This window comes from Pogonomyrmex barbatus, unplaced genomic scaffold, assembly GCF_055798465.1.
Source record: "Pogonomyrmex barbatus isolate J1 unplaced genomic scaffold, ASM5579846v1 scaffold7, whole genome shotgun sequence".
Taxonomy (NCBI): domain Eukaryota; kingdom Metazoa; phylum Arthropoda; class Insecta; order Hymenoptera; family Formicidae; genus Pogonomyrmex; species Pogonomyrmex barbatus.
The window spans coordinates 6,265,422-6,286,302 of record NW_028297171.1 but is presented as its reverse complement, the minus strand read 5'-3'; the positions used below and the strand labels follow the sequence as shown (position 1 = coordinate 6,286,302).

Below are 20,881 nucleotides of genomic sequence, written 5' to 3'. Positions count from 1 at the left end.
GGATTCTTGCAATCCGCAGTCTCGATTTTTCTCGCTACAGCAAAATGAAACGGGGACATTCGATCTTATTCTAACATGATTCGATCAAACATATACTTTTTCAAATGCAAAGAAGATAAATTTGATTTCTGATTTGATTTTCAACAATGTTTCAAACAAGATTTTTAAACACAGAAAATTAACATACAGGTTTGCATTAAAAGACAACATGTACTACGCAATCGTGTACTTTATTCTTATTTCGCTTTAATTTAATTAGCGGGATTTATAATTACATGACCTGTGAACCACTTTTATGATTATACTTATCGAGGTTACATTGCTAGTTATTCTTGTATTTACTATAACTCCAATGTGATATCGAAATCATGTATTTTTGTCTTCGAAATTCTTGGAATCGGAAAGTGATGTTTTTCAATCTATCGAACTAGGTTACTCGCATTATCGTTCCAGTTTTATACGGATATAAATTCATTTTTGATCGCGAATTTTTTGATCGCGAATCTAAATTTAGCATTTCGCTAATTTTTAATGTGAATTTCATGTTTAATTAAGAGAATTCATGCTAAAACAAGCATGGATTTTATAAGAAAATCTGCTTTTAATCAAAATTTAATAAAAAATTGTTTTATACTTATTGTTTTACATAAATTATTTCTTTATTAGAAACGTTAAAATAAAAGTTACTTAAAACGATAGAATAAAATAACAGCAGAATAAGATTTTCATCGATATCTTAGAAAATTATTTTTCAAAACTTTTTAAGATTCTTTCTTGCAAAATATCTTTGTAACGAGATTTTTCGTAAAATACTGGTATAGCAAGCAGGATTTTCTCATCTCGAAATGCATCCGAAGGCAAGCACGATAGTTTTGAAATACTGTCATGGTGTACACTTTTCATGTCACAGTATATCATTATCTCGGTCAAGGAAGCGCTTCATGTCCGAGGGTGCTCGGGGGCACCGAGTTTATTAGCGCAATAAACAGACGAGTCGAATTTTCCTGTCTCGTTGTAAGAAACGTTCGGAGCAGCGTTGCCATTCGGCACGACGCCAACCTTGACTCCGCAGGACCAGCGCGCTAACCGGGATGCGGGTGCGCATCCTGGCCGGCAAAGTGGGTCATCGGGTCGACAATCTCGACCCGCTATCATACTTATTTCACGAGCATGTTTCGCGCACGTGTGTTACGGGATTATTGTTATTACCCCGCGCCCGGTGAGCGCACGGTTCTCGCGTAATAAAAGACTCGCGGCCTTTCGAAATCGGTCGTCCAACTTGTACACACAACAAGGTGTTCCGTATATTTGGACTTCTTTCATTCCGCGTCGAGGTGTCGTGAGCTCGATTAGATAAAAATTAACGTCAGATTTTATTTCACGTCCTATATTTCTACAGTTGACTCTAGTTTTACTATACGTATTTTACGATCTTCTTATATATAAAGATGATATTTTTAGCTGCATCTTGAAAGATTTTTTGGGAACGAGATTAGGTAGAAACGATTGTGCTTCAAGTTGAATAAGGGATTCGTGAAAGAAATGTCGGGAGACACCCGTGTGTATAGTCGATAGTACTGTTGTTTATTGAACGGCGTTTTATTGAATCGTATAAAATTCGTTCATCCTTTGAACGTCAACGAAACGCGTTAACGATTTTATTATCTACTTTCAAAAATATACCATCAAAAACCTGTTTTCAACGAGGAATATAATATTTTTCTTTTCGTGTCGTAATTTGCTCAGATATAGTCGTCAACAGTGATACATTTATATATATATTTTTGTCCATATCTATCAATCATTCTGTTTTACATTTTATTAGCGTCTGAAATTTTTAAATATATATTTTTTTTACGGGAGCATAGTTTAATTTAAAAAGTATTTACCTTTTTCATGATAAATGCGATAAAACATGAATGGAGTTTAATATAATTTTCATAATTTCATATTACATACATTTTTTTCTATGTATGTCATGATATACATTAAAGAGATTATAAAATATTAGTATGCATTTTTATTCTGGAGAATTAAGGACACATGACACTAACATATATAGTCATCTACAATTCATATTTCAATGATACTTCAATGATAAAATATATGTTTATGTATGTTTGCAATTTTTTTCTCTAAGACAAAATAAGACAGGAAGAATTTTATTATTACACTACAGAGTAATAATATTAATAACATTTATTATTAATATATTTATTATTTTTTTATTTATTTTTTTATTATATTTTCTCAAGTTTCGTGATACAAAACTTCCGTCGAAATTGTTTCGGTGAATAATTAATGATACCGACCGTTCGTGCAGTTGTAACGATCGCACTTAGCGTAATTATACGTCCTACACCGTCATTACTTGGTTTTCGTCAGTTTCATAGTTCGAGGCTGACCTCGAGAGAGAGCATTGCGGGGTTCGTCGACTTTCGAGAGGGATAAATGCGCCATAGCTGTACATTCGTCATTGTGGGCGGCAATGCCGCCTGCGTCATAAACCTCTTCGGGTATCGCGAAGAGATGCGAGTGCACGGCCAGAACCACTTCGCGGAACCACATTTAGCACCTTCCTATGTAATGGGTTCGTTCTTAGCGGTTCTTAAGTGCAGCGGTTAATCTCACGCGGCTACGTTCTTCGGTTATATATCGGCGCTGGCTTCTAATCCATCCTTGTTATCACGCTGCAATTTACAAAAAAAAAAAAAAAAAAAAAACGTAATTACACTATGAATTTACAGCCGTGGGCAGTAAAACGCGAAACTTTTTCTCGTAACTTTTGTCCGAACGAGCGATAAAAACGATGTTTATAATTACTGTAACAATTCGATGTCTTGCAATGCGGAACGATCAATGTTATTAAGCGAGTATGTGAAACAGAGAAGTTGATACATCTATATAAAATATTAATTGGAATATTTATTCTTTTATTTCTAAATTGCGATGTATTGAAAATTCTAGATAAATAACAAAACTAGCAAAAATAATGAAAGTCTTGCACATCTTGTATGACATCTCTTCATGCTTTGATAATTGTAATGATGAAGAAAATAAGCATGATTATTGACATAAATCTTTAAGAGAGGATAAAATTTTCTAAGGTAAACTAAAGTCTCATAGAAAATGTTTATTCTACCTGAATCATTACTGTTTTGAGAATTTTCCCATAGTGTGGTAGTACGCTTAGTAAATAGGTACATTGGAAAATGATAAAAGGCAGACGAGGAAGAGAGATAGAAAGCGATATTACGTGTTAGAGGCATCCATCGATCATTCCTAATTCTCGACAGTTAGGCTACTTGATGCACGGTACTTGATTATACCGCACATGGGAACACGCGAGTATGAATTTAGCGGGATTACGGGCTGAGTACGGTGAAAGTTTCCCCTAGCATGGATCTTTAACGTGAGAAACATTTTGAGGAACGTAAAACTTTGAAAAGATTTTACAAGCATCAAATTTGTTACATAATATGCCTGTGAAAAGAGACGGGAATATTACGTACATCTATCCATAATTACCGATATATTAAATTACGCAAAAATATAAGAGGATAATAATAAATAAATGCATTAAAATGTAATCCTTCTTTCATTGAATGTCTTATTAAACTTAATGTTGATTCTTACCATGAAAATTTGATTGTGCAATCTCTCTTCATGGCATTCATCAACCGGGATATTTTCCGGGGATTCAATTTAGTAATGAAAAAAATAACTCTTTAAAGAAAGAGGTCATCTATCTTTATATAAATTATGGTAGTAATGATGATAGTTAAGCATCTGTGTAATCAAGACAGTATTTGTGTAACAATCGGTTCGGAGAAAGAAACGCGTTCACTCTTGTGTTCAGTATTCTATATTTATGCGAGCGTTTACGCATATAGGTATTTTCTTTTACGTATTTTTGCATATTCGATTTTATAGATAACGCAAGCAGCGCGTGGTTTATCTTATCGCTTCAAAGAAGCAGCGGTTTATTTCCCTGCAGATTTGATCGGAGCAATGCGTTTTCCATAGTCTGCAATTTAAGTTGCAACGCTGTTTATTTCATCGATCGCGTCACGTTTGCTCTTCAGCCGTAGGCTTTGTATTTTTATGCATCGCTCTCGCTCCCTGGATGGAACAACGCAAGTTCAACGCATACCTTTTTCTCTTTTACTTTAAATACCGTGAGTCTGCATGTTTTTTTTTTTTTTGAAACTGCCGAATATTTTTATTTCGTGTATTCTCTTTGCGATTTTTCTGGTTGCTCGCTTCATCAGCTTTGTTATAGCATACTTTTTATCTTTTTCTTTTAATTTGAAGCATTGAAAATCATCCAGTTCTAATCGAGATTCGATAAAAAGTGAATTTTAGAAAAATAAAAGAAAATAAAAGGAGGGATCTTGTAATTTAAAGAAATATTTATTATTATTTTAGATTTAATAATTGTAATTATTATGAAGCCTTTATTAATCTTTAGAATATTTTATATATTCTAGAACGTATTTCATATTTTAATAAAAGAAAAATTGATGTTACAACAAAACTTTAAACCAAGATACACCTTTTAAATTGAAAAGGTATTTAAGCGAAAAAAATTGCGGATCAGAAAAATCAGAAAAATCCTTCGAACTTATTGTTCCGTTTTTATCTGCTATCTGTTATCCGTGGACTGCTAAAAAGTACGAGTCCTAGATGCGTGCATTTAATTTTTCTAGGCACGAGATAGACCCTGAACGATGTGCAACTGTGTTATATCGGATCGGACAAGCATGGCTTGCCATTGAGAGCGCGGATATTGTTTCGCCGCCGTCGTGACGCTCGACGTGTGTTGTCGGAGACGCCTCGTTTACACGTCGTGCAAGGATATCGCGTGGGTGCCTGCCTCCGGGAGTTAGGTTACCGATTAGCCGCTCCAATTTTGCTCGACTAACTCCGATCAAGTACAGCTGACATTAGTCTTATAATTATTATTTACTATCGTAATAATAAGGCGTGCGCATTAAGGACCCGCGCACAATGAAGCAAATATTGGGAACAGGAATAATAAATTTTGGAAATGAAAAATTCGGAATAAAAATTAAATGTAAGGCACAATGAGTATAAATAAGTATAAAATATAGTCATATAAAATATAGTCTTATACTGGCTTGTATATTCATTGCGTTATGTTTAATTTTTATTTTGAATTAAGGAAACATGCTTCTAAACAAGATTCTCGTATCTAGAATGAGCTTTGTATCACCTGTGAATAATTGTGTATTAAAATATTGTCTGACACGATGAGAATTATTTTTAACTAATAACTATTTTTTATTTATCCGAGTACTTACAAAAATAACAGTTTTGTTAGTTGATTAAAAGAGAGTTTAATATGATTAATTCCAGATCTTGTTTCACAGAATGTGATACTCGTATTAGCAGTCGTATTAACACTAGATGGAGTTCAGAGAAATATGTTAACAGCAACTACTTTCCATTTCACGATGGCTATTTATAAGTTTATTAGTCACAAAGTTGCAGGCGCAACGAGACACTTACCGCTAAACGTAGTTAACTCAATTTTCTTCACCGGTCTATATTGTAGTTCATTCGTGATGTATCTCATAAAGAAGGGACGAGAGATCGTTAGAGTGAAATTAAGTAATACTCGGATTTTATAAACGCCATTAGACACTTGTAATCTCTTAAACTTCCTTTTATGTCACTTAACTTGCACCTAACTCTATTAATAAAATAAAAATTTTAAAACTAAAAATAAATATAAAATGAAATTAAAAATATAACAAAAGTAATACAGTTATTATATATTTTTATAAAAAAGTATAAAGAAGATATGTAAATATTTTGCAGCATAAGTTGAAAAATTGTTAAATATTAGGTATTATATGGTTTACTCCAAACTTGAGCTTTTACAATTCAGGTTAATGTCGCAGAATAGGATCACTTTTTGTAATATTGTTTTACGATGCCATAAACAGCAAATTGGAAGATTTTACGATTTTATTTTATACGTAGAAACTTTACAGTTGTTTTACCTTTCCGTTTATCTAATGTATTTAATGCTGCTTGCATATTTCGCGTAATTCCGTATAATTTAAATAATAATGTCAAGAGTGTTATGAATAAGATTTCCAATTCTCTCGAAGAGACATGCGTCGCTGGAAGAAAACGGGGTACTTTGTCTCGTTGTATTGTCTCGACACTGTGCGGAAGATAACGAGAACAATCGACATTTATTTGTGTCATCGGTAGTCGTCTTCTCCATTATATTACATGGTATGTCGGAGCACGTACGAGAGCTAACCACTGTCTTTTTGTCGTTTATATACATATATACATACATATATACATACATATATATATATATATATATATATACACATATACATATATATATATATATATATATATATATACATATAAATTTAAATGTATATGTATACATACGTGTGTCTATGTGCCTTTTTTAATTTATATATATATATATATATATATTCATGCGTGCGTGTTTATATGGTATAGAAAATTTGAAATTGTGCTGCTTTCTATTTATAAATTTTTTTTTAATCAATATGATATTGGTACTTTCATTAATTGATTATTAATTTTTGTCGTAATAATTTTTACTTTATCTTAATTTTTAACAAAACTACCATATGTTACCACAGCGGAATCTATTGGGAAAATAAATTGAAATTATTGTATTCGGTATTTCTCATTCTTAAGAGTAATATTTAAGTTAATATTTCTAATAATATATATTTTTACAACTTAATCCGAAATATTGAGAAGTAATTAAAGCAGTAATTAAAAAAATTGATTTGACTTTGTATTTCACTCTGTACATAATTCTTCAATTTGTTGTTTTAAACTGTTTATTATCGATATGATTCGACATAAAGTTAAATCTTACAAAAGCAAAATTTACTTGAAATTAATTGGAAAACAAGTGGCTTGCTTTTAAAGCTCAAGTTTTTTTTAAATTGTTAGATTGTCCTCTCGTCTGCGATTGGTCATAATTTAGTAGCTATTGACTTTATCATTCTCTTGTTATCCTTAGTAGTTAAGAGGAACGGCGATGGTTCGGGGACACCCTGCTTGCTGTGTATGTATACCGTCTGTACTTTCATGAGAAGTACAGTTAGTCAACACACGCGTGCAACTTTATATCGATGGCGTCACCGCGACCGTCGATTGGGGCCAAGCGAACTGAACTCATTGTCAGCCACGTCGTTTGGTTCGCCCCTTTGCCACGCGGCTGCGAATTAATAATTGTTATTTTTTTGCCCTCGACCGTTGTCGGAGCAGCGCGCTGATAGGAAGTGTCCCATCGAACGTGATCCGTCGAAATGACGCGTACCGTCCGTAACTCGCTTCAAGTGTGCGATATTAGATTCAATTATCGTATTATTAATATTCATTTAAATGTGTTATAAAAACTGCTAAGATATTTTGAGTATCAGTGCGCTAGAGATTATTAGACGTTGCGAAATTGTTACATTTTCGATTAATGGCTTTGTTAAATTACTGCTTTAAGATGCTGCTTCGTGCATTTACTTTAATGCACTTCTGCAATAGTGGCAATTCAGGTTGTGGCAGAAAAACGATTCGCTCACGTTGTCCGAGGGAAAAGTTAAGCGAGCGCGAGTTTATCCGAGTGGGCCTTCGTAGCACAAATTTCGTCTTGATGGTACTCATTCCGGCACTCTGGCTTCCGGTTAACGATCCGACCGCGCGGTTGGTGCTGTGCCAGGAAAAGGGAAATAAATGTCCCGGTAATCTCGAAATCTCCCGACCTTGTTGCCCGGTCTACAATACTCGTCATGGAAGATTAAGAGCATTCGAAAACAATGATATCGTATTATCAACGCGAGTGCATCATTGTCGGTGTCGGCAAACAATTGCGTAAGGTGGGAGATCCAGAACACAATGTTCGGACCGTGATTTATCGATCTTTTTGTCAAAGTGCGAAAATATGTAAATTTTCTATATAAAAGATAATGCGAATTTCTGACAAACTAACGATTTCACAAGATCGATACTTTACTTTGACATTACGAAAAGATAAGAAATAGTATCTGATCATCCTGTTTTTTATTGTTATCTATGCATGATTTTATCAGTAAATTAATAAATCTCTTTTGTCGTTCCAACTAATGATAAAGCTTTTCATGTTTTCTTAACAAATTTCCAATATTCTAGCTTAGCAAATTGAATATATAACGTGTCATTAAATAATATCAAATTATACTTATAATTAAATGAATTGAATGAAATTAAAATTAAAATTAAGACGAAATTAAATTAAGATAATAACACATTTGACGATACGTCATACTTATCGCGTTTTTCATAAAAAGAGGAGCCTATCTGTGTTAGTGTGACACTAGTCACTTCCGGTCTCGTGAATTAATGAGCTTTAAATATGCGCAAATCATGTACCTCCACGTGAAATCATGGACGCTGACACTCGCTATGTTCACGCATTCGTACGTGCGGCGCACCTGTGAACACACACACACACACACACACACACACACACACATGTTCGCATACTTACGTCCATTTTCTACAGACGAAGTCGTGCGTGGGCATAGAAGTCGTCCCCCGATCCTACCACATACTCCACTCGCACTCACTCGTGTCAGCCTCTTAGTCAGTCAGTCAGTCAGTTAGTCAGTCAGCTCGAGTGCGACCGGTTCGTAACTACCTAGCTCGTAATACACACGCACAAATCGCGCCGATTAATATCGAATCTCGAGAATCGCCGTAATCCTATACTTCCGCGCGATATAGAGATAGGCGAGGGTAATGTCTTCGCTCACTTCGCGATCGACAGACGAATCGTCGGCGTAAAGTGCATTTTTACCGTCTCCGTAGCTGTGAGAATTGACCGAGCTAAAATTTATATCGAGTTGCAGAAGAATTCGTGAAACTTCAAACGCTCGTAAGTTTCCCGGCACGGATTCTGGATGAGTGATTTATGAACTTGGCGACGTAAATCCGTCGTGAAAGTTCCAGGTCTCTTTTGGGGAAAGGTCTTTGAACGATTCCATTCCCCAACCTTCGAGATAATGGTGTCTCAGTTGTAGTTGTAGAATAAGCGATATGGATTGAAGTAGCTTCAACTCCGGTAGCGCAACAGTGCCGCGGTAACGGAAAAACAACGAAGAAAGTTGTGCCGATTTCGGGTATTAAGAAACTGGTATGCTTTACTTGGTGGCGGAAATTCCCGAATTATTCAAATGACCAAGAGAGGCGTGAAAAAAATTCGATTAGTCCCCTAAGTTCCCCGAATTCTGCCAACTATTTTCGGTATCGTTTTCCTGAGTACATACATTAGATCTTTCTACAGAGCGAATTAAATTTGAATTGTATTTTTTTATGGAGTTTGTTCGAATCAAATAGCTCCCGATACACGATATTGTTACGCAATATTTTGATATTGCACAATTTATTATGAGTATCTGTTACATCGGATTTAGAGGTAAGCGAACGCGAACAAACACGAATGAAGCTTTTATGAGTGCAAAGGATAACGTTGCACTGATATTCGTTGAAGCATATTTTTTATTTGTGACTGTTCGCGCTTGCTCACTGATCTGGTTTTACATATAGAGTTAATAATAAAAAGATTACGCGACATTCTAGATAATTATAAAAAATTTATTACCGAGTTTTTGTATACATCGATATTGATAATGCAGAATAATATTAAAGATACAAGATTAATAAATCAATGTTAATCTGAGACAGCATCTGCAGAATCTCTGAGGAAGGGGAGAGAATGTAATTATACTGCTAGAAATTAAATTGATTTGAATTCAATAATTCAAAGATTTTCATATATTTCAAAGATTTTCTATATTTGAATACTTGACTAATATAATTATTGAAGAACACGAATTTCGCGTGATATTATATAGATATTCTTACTTATTACTTAAAAAATGTGATATTTGCTTAAAAATAACTTATTTAAAATTGCATCAATTATCTTATAAATTTCAAAGGTAATATTTACAAATTAAGGTTAATATTTACAAATATTTTAAAGTAATTATAAAAAGTTTTATTATTACTACATATATTTAATTTGATATATTTGATATATAATATTATATGCATCGTATATTAAAACGTTTCATATTAAATATATTAATATCGAAAGATTATGATATATTGAAGGTATTGAGGAACTCGGTTATCATTATGCGAGCAATTTTTATTGACATTTTATTGACATCGGAAAATTATCGTACACTTGACATTGTGCTACATTAGTCATGTAAACTAATATTGAAAGGTTGACTAATATTTTCAGTGAAATCATTGCTTCTTGGTTATTAATATTTCCTCTTTATACGCTACATCGCATATCAATCATCCATTAATGTTGCGATATTAATCATACATTAATATTGAAAGCAATACATGAAAGAAGAGATTAAAATTATTGATTTTGCATTGGAAGCCTTTTGTTCGATGTTATCCTACTTGCGTATTCGCTTTTTATCATTTGTTTTTTCTCTATAACGATAAAATTCATGCATTGCAAAAGGCGAGAGGCGAGATATTAATAACAGCAATATTGTGCAATGTTGAGTGATAAACCGAAAATTGCTTATAGTGGAATATATTTTGCATTTTTTACTATTGATCTCTGTACGAAGCCTTGACATCTGAAATATTGTGACATTTAAATGTTTGTCATTTAAAACGATTCGTGAATTAAATAAAATCTAGTTCTAATTCACGTAGATTTTAATTGAATTTACGCAAAATAGAAATTTAAAGATTTTGCACATAATTCTAAGAATTTTATCGTATAACTATTATTATTAATATTTTTTTACAGATTATAAGAATATATTAATACTCTTATATTAAATAATGAAAATCTCAATAATTTCAATATGATAAATATTATAATTAAAGGAAATGTAAATATTACAATTAAAGGAAATGTAAAAACTTACTTGATTTTTATTTAAGATTTGTTGACAAAATAAATTTTTAAAAAGTCATGAATTATTCGCGAAAGTTTGAAGTCTAGATAAAAATTTATAGGAAATTATCATTTCTAGTTTATAAAAATTAAAATTTTAAACTAACTATGTTAAATAACAGGTTATGTTAATTTGTATCTAAAAACCCAACATTTCGAGATTTCACATTCCTTTCCAAAAAAAAATTTTCTATTAATACTCATAACGTAAATTTGAAAAGAAATACATATATATTTAAAAAAAAATTGCAATACAAAATAAAAGAACTAAAGATATTATTTTATTGTGAAACGACGGAAATTATCACATTACCGATTGCAAGTGAGACACAAATTACTTTAGTGAGAAACCAGCTTAACACGTTTTCTAATATTATGCCATAGGAAGTACACGCATATGGTGTTCGATAATGTTAGATAGAGGGGAACGTTTTTTCGAGATAAGGATGTAGCGTCACTTTTTGTATTCGCCAAGTCATTGATGAGCCGCAAAACGTTAATCATTTTCATTATCATTACAGCGACGACAACATTTATCGCAAAATGCAACTTGTATCCGCATATTACTTTTTGCTTTCTGTTCACCTTTTTCTTTTTCGTTGATAATTCGTTACTATTATAAATAAATCAAAACAAATCAAAATGTAGAAATATCTTAATATAAAATATCTTAATATAGAAAAATAAGTTTAACATAATTAAAACTATATAATATTTTTATATTTGTAATTAATATTACTTTGTTATATGCTCTAGTTCTCATAGAAAGAATATAAAAATACAATTTTTTGTTTCTAAAACTCAAAACAAAGTCAATACATACAGTTTAAACACAATTTATACACAGTTTAAAGTTGTAGAAGATTTTATTTAGTGCTTTATAAAAGTGCATCTTTAATATATGATATACATATTTAATATACTTTATGGAACATACAAATTGAAATGTTCGAAATAAAATTTTCAAATGTTTTTGACTGTTTTTTAGCTTTCGCTTAATATCGGAAATGACTTCGGATAGTTGACTTGACTTTTGCATTCAAGGTTCGCTTTTGTTTTTTATAAATGGAAACCTCGTGGTTATACTTTGTTAGAACGAGTTTGTGATAGAATTCAAATAGTAACAAATGATTTTCATTCCACAATTTTATTATAGATGTGACTTTTGTAATGCATTATTTTCTATTAGAATAAATTTAAATAAATTTTTGGCAGAAGTAGGCCAAATTGTCGTTAAATTTATACGAATACATGAATCTTTTTGATTAGATTATTTGTTTTAATATCATTTTGTTTATAATGATGATATCATCTTTGATAATCGATTTTATTTTATTACCGATTACATTTATAACTCTATAACTTTGCAATAAACAATTCCTGTTTGCTCTAAATATATCTATCTGAATCATAGTTTCACTCTTTAAAAGTTGAATATGAAAGTGAAGATGGAATAAGAATTATCAAAAAGAAGATAGAAATATTTATTTCTCTCTCTTCTCGAAGACAATCATGAGCGTAAAAAATTTATATCCTATCGTAAAAAATGCCCATTTATTACTTCAAATTGTCATTACATTTACAAATGACATTTACTATGCGCATTCCTTAAGCCTGATAAACGACGCATGTTGCGATTACACGTTGCCAAATTCGCAAATGCTTGAGAAACATAAATTTCAAACCGTATTGCAGTTTCTATCAGTCAAATAATGATCGAATTATTCCGCTCTTAATTTTTTTTAATATTATTTGATTTATCATAATTTATTTTATTAAATGTTACAATATTACATATTTATATTGCTGAATAAATGTATAATAGTTTATAAAAATTCGGTAATATTTAAAAATATTTACAAGATACATTTCGAGAATGTCACCTCATAAATTTAGGGATTTAGCATAATATTGGATTCGACGTAATTCTATTGGCATCATTTCATTATCAATACAGACGTTTACTGTTTCACTTGTCAAAAGTTTCGAAACTGTCTTTAAATAAAAAAAAAAAAAAAAATCTAAGTTCTCGGCAAGGAAAAAAAGTTTCGTATCTGTCGCTCGATGCAGGTCTTACGAAACGCTATGTGTATGAAGTTTCTAGAATTACAGGTTTATCTGACAGGTGGTCGCTCAGTTTAAACAGTTTGAAATATGGTCTTGCACGGTGGTGTAAGAGTGTAAAATAATCACCGCGAACTCGTCGGACGAGAAAATTACGTGGGTGTACGCGTAATTTCGTGTTTTCTCAGCTGGTTAAAGAGGGACGGACCGTATGTACGAACGTCACTATAAATGACAGAACACAAAATACGCTTTCCGTGACATAATACGCGACTATTAGGATCGTGCTACGATAGAGCATGATTTAATAGAGAGTTAACAATTACAATTAATTACTTATCTTGCCGATTGTGATCGTTCGCTCTATCATTGTTAGAATTTCTTAAGACATATATATTTTAGAATTTTTGAATTTTGAAAAGTACTTTTAATAGCGAAAATTATAAAATAAATGAATGAAGAAAATTTGCAATAAAACAGGTTTAAAAAAAGAACGATGATAAATATATAGAAGTATGAAAAGATAAAAGATAAGAAATGAATAACAATATTATATAATTAATAAATGAAGCAAGATATTTTCCTTGTTTTCTTGGTTGAATGTCGCAGTCGCAGATATTTTTATCTGAGACTTGTTCTCAATGGTAAGCTCCAAATCTAAGGTAAATATAAATAAAATCCAGAGATTAATTATCACTCCCAAGAGTAGTAATATTAAATCCTTATTTACGCTATATCTCTAATTAGATTTTCGATGTATACAGAATTTAATGCGATTTTTAATTTTAACGAAAGCATTTTTTACTTGTATTCTTTAATTACGTAGTTCTTAAGCAAACAACTTTTACAACTCATATTCCAAAATACTCGAAAGTTGATAACGTGATACGGGTATACACGATAGGCATAATAACCATCGCATCATGTTGTTCGTGCGGCTAACGATCGAGAGTGAGAAATTGTGATTCACCGATTTATATCGATATTCGATACGTGGATACATTTTGTGCTCGTAAGAGAGTTATGGGTTTGCCTCGCCCACACGGACGCACGATTGCGCGATCTCACGCGTGATTCGGAATCGAGATCTCGGAAGTTGTGACGTTCGGCGTGACATTTCGTCGCGTGAATACACGCGCGGGTTCAACGACATTCTCGCGCAACAGCGCGGCAAAATACATGTTTTGTGACGCGCGAATACGTCAGTGCCGTCGAGGTGGGACGATCGAGGAAGCGATTGGAGAAAGGGGCGATTACTATTGTTTATCGATGTACAACTCTAAGCTCTTCAAGACCGTATGGACGAAGATAGGACGGATGTGCGGCTACATTATTTGTGCCAAATCCTACCTCTCAGGTCAGTTGAAAAACAGCTAGATATCTTGCTGTCGGAGAGAATAATATTGGGTATATTCAAGTAAACTTGATTTGTTAACTTCGCACGTGTAACACATTAAATTATCTTTAATTTTACATTTTTAATTTTTCTAACGGATTTTTCGGAATGGTTATTTGATATTATTATTATTATTATTATTAATATCTTAATTACTTTGGTATAATCGCAATTAATTTATAGGCAGTGGAGAACTTCTTAAAAATTTTTGTGAAATTTGGTAGTTTATACTTTATTTTATTTTATATTACATATAAACTTGATAATAATTTATAATGTGTTTAATCTAATCTGTGTATAATTAATAAATTGTGTCTAATCTAATCATCTTTAATTTTTCGATAATTTCTTATTTTCTCTAAAGATAGTGAAAATTCTAAGATTGCTTTCGTTAGATAAGCAAAGATGAGATATGAGTTAATGTATAGATAAACACTTAATTATCTCTCATATTTATGTTCCATCTATTTCACGTTTAACACCCACACAAATATGCCTTAATTCTGAATTGTGTTTATCTAATTTAAAGATCGTTTGTAATATCGTCTCGCTCGGTTATTATTAACCTTCTTGATTTTATCACTTTTGAATATTGAATCAACGAATATTGAGTCATTTCTTTTTAATATCTCGTTAAAAATAGAAATGGTAAAAAAATTGGAAATAATTGTAACAAAAATATAGCTTGTAAAAATATTACAAAGTCGTTTGTCAGACGTACATTTATCAGTAACAGACGCTATTTTCCTCGAAGAAAGTTCATGAAAACTAAAAGAATCAGAGGGCTATATTTAAGGTTAAACATACAGCTTATACAGAAGCTTTTCATTTTGTGAAAACTTCAAAGCAGAAAGTGATGATCATTCTCTCTCCTTTTCTAAAGTATAGTTCTGGTTGTTGACAAGTAGTCATTGCGTGAATGAGGCGACCGGCAAAGCGCGTTTGTTGATCCTATTTCCTCAAGGCGAGCAAAGAAAGAGGAGGCGGCTTGTTTGTAGAAAGTAAGAGGAAAAACGAGTGAAAGCGACCGAAGGTATTCTCACAACTCGGGAAAACTTGTGCAGCATTCCCTTCGAAATCGTTGATGGGAGCGAGTTCGAGAAAAGGCGCGGTGGCGATCAATATTTTTAATGTCATTCACCCGCTATCAGGATCAAATTTAAAAATATTTAGGCAGGGAAAATATATCTAATTTTAAACAGAATCTTAAATACAGAATTTTATACAAATCGAATATCTTAAAGATTGAAGAGAAAAAAATATTCCTAAATTTTACATAATAAACTTAAAATCGCGTGGAGTCTTGTAATATAAAAATGTTACTCGCTTTTAATAATAAGGATAATTAAGAGATGTTCCTTTTTTGAAAAGCATTGGAGTTATCTTATAATTAGGATACTAACCGAACTTCAGTTTCCTTCGTTCTCTCGGATGTGCAGAAGAACGCCATCTGCGTTATTTGCTGCGGAACGCGAACCGTCGATTATGGCGAAAACAATTTAGCACGAAAAGAGAAACCGACGATCGTTCAACGTTTAGGATAATAGTACCTTCGGGAGGAGTACCTGACTACATTTACAGGCACAACAACTTTTCGAAGGAGCTCTCGCACGATCGATATTACTCGTCGGTATTGCTATTCTCGGACTGTTTTCTTTTATCGGTTACTCGTTGATGTAGCTTGCATATATATATATAATTAATCGATAATAAATTAGTATACTCTTAAGTTAATTTTAAAAGTAGGTCTATATTTTATTTCTTAGTTCTTCGCATAATTATTCGCATACAAAATCTTTGGTTTTTAAAATCTTTGCGAGAAGTGCGTTATTTTTGTTTATTCCGTATATTATATTTCTTATTTTCTCAATATAAAATTTTTCAAAGTATTTTGGAATATTATAATATTAAGAAAAATACATTATTAAAAATATTTCTGTTTCTCACAATTTTAAATTAATCTTCTCAATGTCGCCCGTTCTCTCATGAAAACATATAGCAGTTCTTCTCGTTTTATCTTTTATTTTCAACCATTGGAGATCAAGTCTAATAACTATTTACTTGTTTTCGACTTAAAACCTGTTTATCCGTTTTGATCTTCGTGGAACAGGCGCGCGATTATAGCATCGATAGCGCGCGAATGCGTTGCGTAAGCTCGCGGGCGTTTTGCAATTGTAATTCACGGACTTGCACCTCGGGCACGTAGATTGGATATTTACTTGCCGATAGGCGGCGTAAGGGCGATTCCGAATCGCTAGACTGAGAGGAATTACCGATTCGTGCGAAAGCGCTGCTGGAAAAAATGACTGTTAACAATGTGGTGGCCGCTACGCGGATGCACTTTCACTCTTCACCGATAATGAGCTTCCCGCGCCGATCCGCCCGATTTTGATCGGAAAGCACGCATCTCCCGTGCCATGTGAATCCTGCATGCGGTACACCGTTCGAACGTTCTTTACAGAATCTTCGAAAGTTTAATCAATTTTTGCGTCTGAATTAATTTGTCTCGTTGCAAATTTTTATAAAAGATTTCGCCACCTTCGTCACTTCGCCAAATACTAACTTTTTAATATTTGACGTTAAATAATCGTCTTATTAAATCCTTCTTTTTCTTTTATTCTTCTTTGTTAAGTTTGATTAAAAATTTATATTTTAGAAATTTAATTTATCAATAGCTTTTAATTTTTATTATTATTTTTAATTTAATTTTTTTCTATCCGATTGTAGACAAATAGTTTATTAATTGAAATTAAAAAGTGACAGTATCTTTTCTAATATTTGATTAATAATAGTGAAGAGATTTATATGCGCAATAAAGTATTTGTCGAATCATGAGAAGTTTCAATGAAAAGAAATTTGAATAAAAGTGAAAGTGGAAAAATAAAATCAATACCGCAAGTCACGGATACTTCTAATGCAGAAATTGTCGTATAACGATTTTTACTGATTATAAATGAAAAAGCATCCCATTGTCAAGCTGTGAACGCACGCTGTGGTCGTTGACTTTCGCTCTGTAGCGCGTACTTCCGCTAAATATTGTTCTTTAACGGAAGTCGATCTATCTCTGACGGTAATGAATATCTTTGAAAATAATTCCATCCTCAACGAATAAAATACAACAAACAATAAAAAATAAAATGGAACGGACTTTTTCCATCTCATTTTAATTCTTGGCATTTAATGATTTAAATATGTGATTTAAATATGTGAATTAAAATAAACTTTGTTTTATTAATATTGCATATATATTACTAATTATATATTATGTTCATACATATGCTAAATAAATATTTTAGTTTGCAAATAATTAAGTATGTAAGTTAAATGTTATTATTGAAAAAAAAAAAAAAAAGAATTATAGATCCTCCCAATAGGCGATGAATAGAAAGCATCGTTTAAATCCACTCATTACTTACTTGCGTCATTCCACTTTAAATTTAGAAACGCCAGAGATACAGATGAAAGGCGCGCTAATGAATCACCCTGTGTACACGTGTAATAGCGTATGCATGCATTATAATTAGTAATGTCGATGAAAAGGAGGCGGATGAAAGGGAGGGAAAGAGAGAGAGAGAGAGAGAAAAGGAGAGCTCATTTATATTTCTCGCGGCGTGTTTTAAACAAAAGCGAACTCGAGCGAGCGATCTAATCACGGAACGAAAGTATCGGCACGTTAGAATCGAATACGCACGACTGTGCATGCCGATGATGGATTGGCGAATGCGTGATCGGATACATGTTCAACCACACATGTCATACATAGGCATACGTAGTATGTGACGCATCGCAAGAACCCGACCACGCATCTCGAGAAACTGGGTTACCGTCTGCCGGATTCACGAAGTCCCCCGACCTAGAACTTCTTTCCTTTTCGGAACTTCCGGTTCGACATTCTTACAATCGATGTGTTTGACGTTAATTTTGTTTGACGCCAGATTTGTTCTTAACCGATTCAGCCATTCCGACTTGAGCTGCACGCTTGACTAATTCAACGTTTTTATTGATAATTTTTTTACCTGAATAATTCACTTGTATAACTTCCGGTTGTAACTATGTCTTATTTACGTAGTAAATAATGGATAAAAACTACTAGGAATAATTGCACTATCTGGAAATGTAAATTGGAAAAATTTCTAATATTTGCTTTAGGATTAGATAATATATGTCTTTTGCTTTATTACGAATAATGCAAGTAGATGCGATTAAATTAAAAACTGGGCGAGAAAATAATCTAAATTTAAATAATAATTTTTATAAATTAGTTTAATTTATTTGAATTTGTTGTAAGTTTTATTTTCGTAAATATGATTTTAGAATTTAGACCAAATTGATAGAAAGCAAGAAATTTTGCAAGCCAGATCTCTCACACGGCCTTTCACTTTCTTGCTAAATCATTGATCATTAGAAAACGTTTAATCTATGTGAAGATACTTTACAATTCTGATTTTTTTCCATGAAACTTTCATAAGCCGACCCAATATGTCGGGGAAAGGGAGGAAGTTTTATTAATGATTGATGAATGCATATATTATCTTAATTCCAAATCAAAATGATGTGAAACATTGTGTCCTAGTGAAAAGTGTGTCTTAGTGAAAAAAAGTAGTAATTGACAAATCATTAAATTGTTCATTAATTTGGAACTTATTAGCATAAACTTAAAACTCGTTGAAACGAGTGGAGCACACAATCGTAGAAACATCAACAATCTAAATAAACATATTTAGAAATCTATTATAGCGCATAGCCAGCATATCGTGCCATAAGAAAGGAACACAATGTGTCTTCCTATAAATATGTATAAGTATGTAAGCCGTCGCGATAAAACGCCGTTTCAGCGTTTCCGTCTGAATGGTTCCGTCGTGTAAATCCCACGTGAGGAGTATAAAGTTGCTCCTTGCCTTTGCCGCGGTCTCAGAGTCACGCCAACTTGAAATCATACCTCACGTGATGTACACCCACGCCGTCTTTTAAAAGATTCATTGTCGTGTACGGTGACATAAGTATACTTTGACGCTGCTGCTTCTGTCAACTATATAAGAGTATACAAGCAAGTGTACGTAATATCGCGAAAATACATGGCATGTGGATTCTGAATGACATACGTCACAAAGTTTCGCGCCTCACGTCAATATCGAGACGTTTGCGAGATACCCTCGTTCAATTCATTGAATAGAGGAGCCGAAATTTATGAGATTGATAAAGATGTCCATTTTTGAGTAATGTTTTATTATTATTATTTTACCTAAATATTCTACTAGTGTTAAGTATTTTAACTAGGTTTTAAATTAAAATTTGTCCGAAATTGACAATGAGGGAACACGATTTTATTATCTGTTTGCATTTTCGAAATTTAACTTACGGAACGTTTATTTTTCAAGGAGATTTAAATATTTTAAGATGGAGAATGATTAGAGGCAAATTCAGAGCAAATTTTTCTAGCCGAGATAAGCATCCTTTCTCTGGCAGTTTTAGCAAAATTTTAGTAAAAAGATTAAGGATTTTACGGAAACCTCCAAAGTGAACTTCTAGCATCAAGCGTGTATTTCTGCTCTTTACTTTGCGATTTTATCGTCGTATGAGCTAACGTGGTCATCCTTTTTCATCCGAAAATCGTTCGGGCAAACCACGGCAGTTTTCAACAGAGCCTTATTTTCGCCCTTAAATCCTTGTCCGAAACGCGGCGCGAGCGGTTGGATTATCGCGCTCTGTGTATTCTGGCATGCGGAATGTTCCTGTCTGGCAGAATGCCCATCGTTATGCGGGGTGCCGAGTCCATCCACCGGATCTGCTGATGGGAGATGCTGAGGTTAGTCGTTGGAACCAGGGTGAGATGGGAAATCAGAAGCGAGGTCGCAAATGGTAACTAGATGCGCAGCCTTTTCACCGAGCGAATCTTAATCCGTTTAAGATGGATCTCGTTTAACTGTGATAATCGTTATATCATTATATTAGATATAAAGTGTTAATTGATATTCCATGAAAAATGATGACCTTTCTCCGAAATTTATGTTCCTTCCGAGAATCCTCCGACAACGAATTTGCTCTTAAATTGGAAGTTAAATGGGGTTATTTTTAAAAAGTAATATTGATAAATATTATTATTTTGTAGAGAGAAGAAAATATAGATAATAATAATAATGACATAATTATTAACTTTTCTATTATAAGAATATTTCTTTCTAAATTGTCAACGTTTCAAAGAAGTATTGAAAATATTGGTTTACTCATATCTTTATTTGTGAAGAAAATAGTTTGCCAAGATTAATTAGATACAATTTTGTTTAATTTGTCTCCTATTGAATAAGCAATAACTGAATTGTTTGCAAAAAAAAAGCATATGTCGCGATGATGCAAAAATCATAACTCTCGCGCGCGACCTTTTTAATGTCACTAGTGTGTGAATGAAATAATAATTTTGC

The 20,881-nt window shown here is 32.7% G+C and overlaps 1 protein-coding gene across 5 annotated transcripts in view; it reads left to right on the top strand.

The window, feature by feature from the left end:
* trc (Serine/threonine-protein kinase tricornered) overlaps positions 1–20,881 on the top strand; it is a 129,051-nt gene that overhangs the window by 54,881 nt on the left and 53,289 nt on the right. The window contains exons 1-2 of one of the 5 annotated variants that reach the window (XM_089083503.1): positions 8,673–8,941; positions 13,971–14,423. The exons of 3 other annotated variants lie outside the window; for them this stretch is intronic. In XM_089083503.1, the coding sequence (XP_088939629.1) occupies positions 14,246–14,423 (178 nt within the window). In that variant the 5' untranslated portion in view covers positions 8,673–8,941; positions 13,971–14,245. Of the gene's footprint in view, positions 1–8,672; positions 8,942–11,764; positions 14,424–20,881 lie in introns of those variants that run through there. One more of the 5 variants, XM_011645632.3, reaches the window with a different exon arrangement.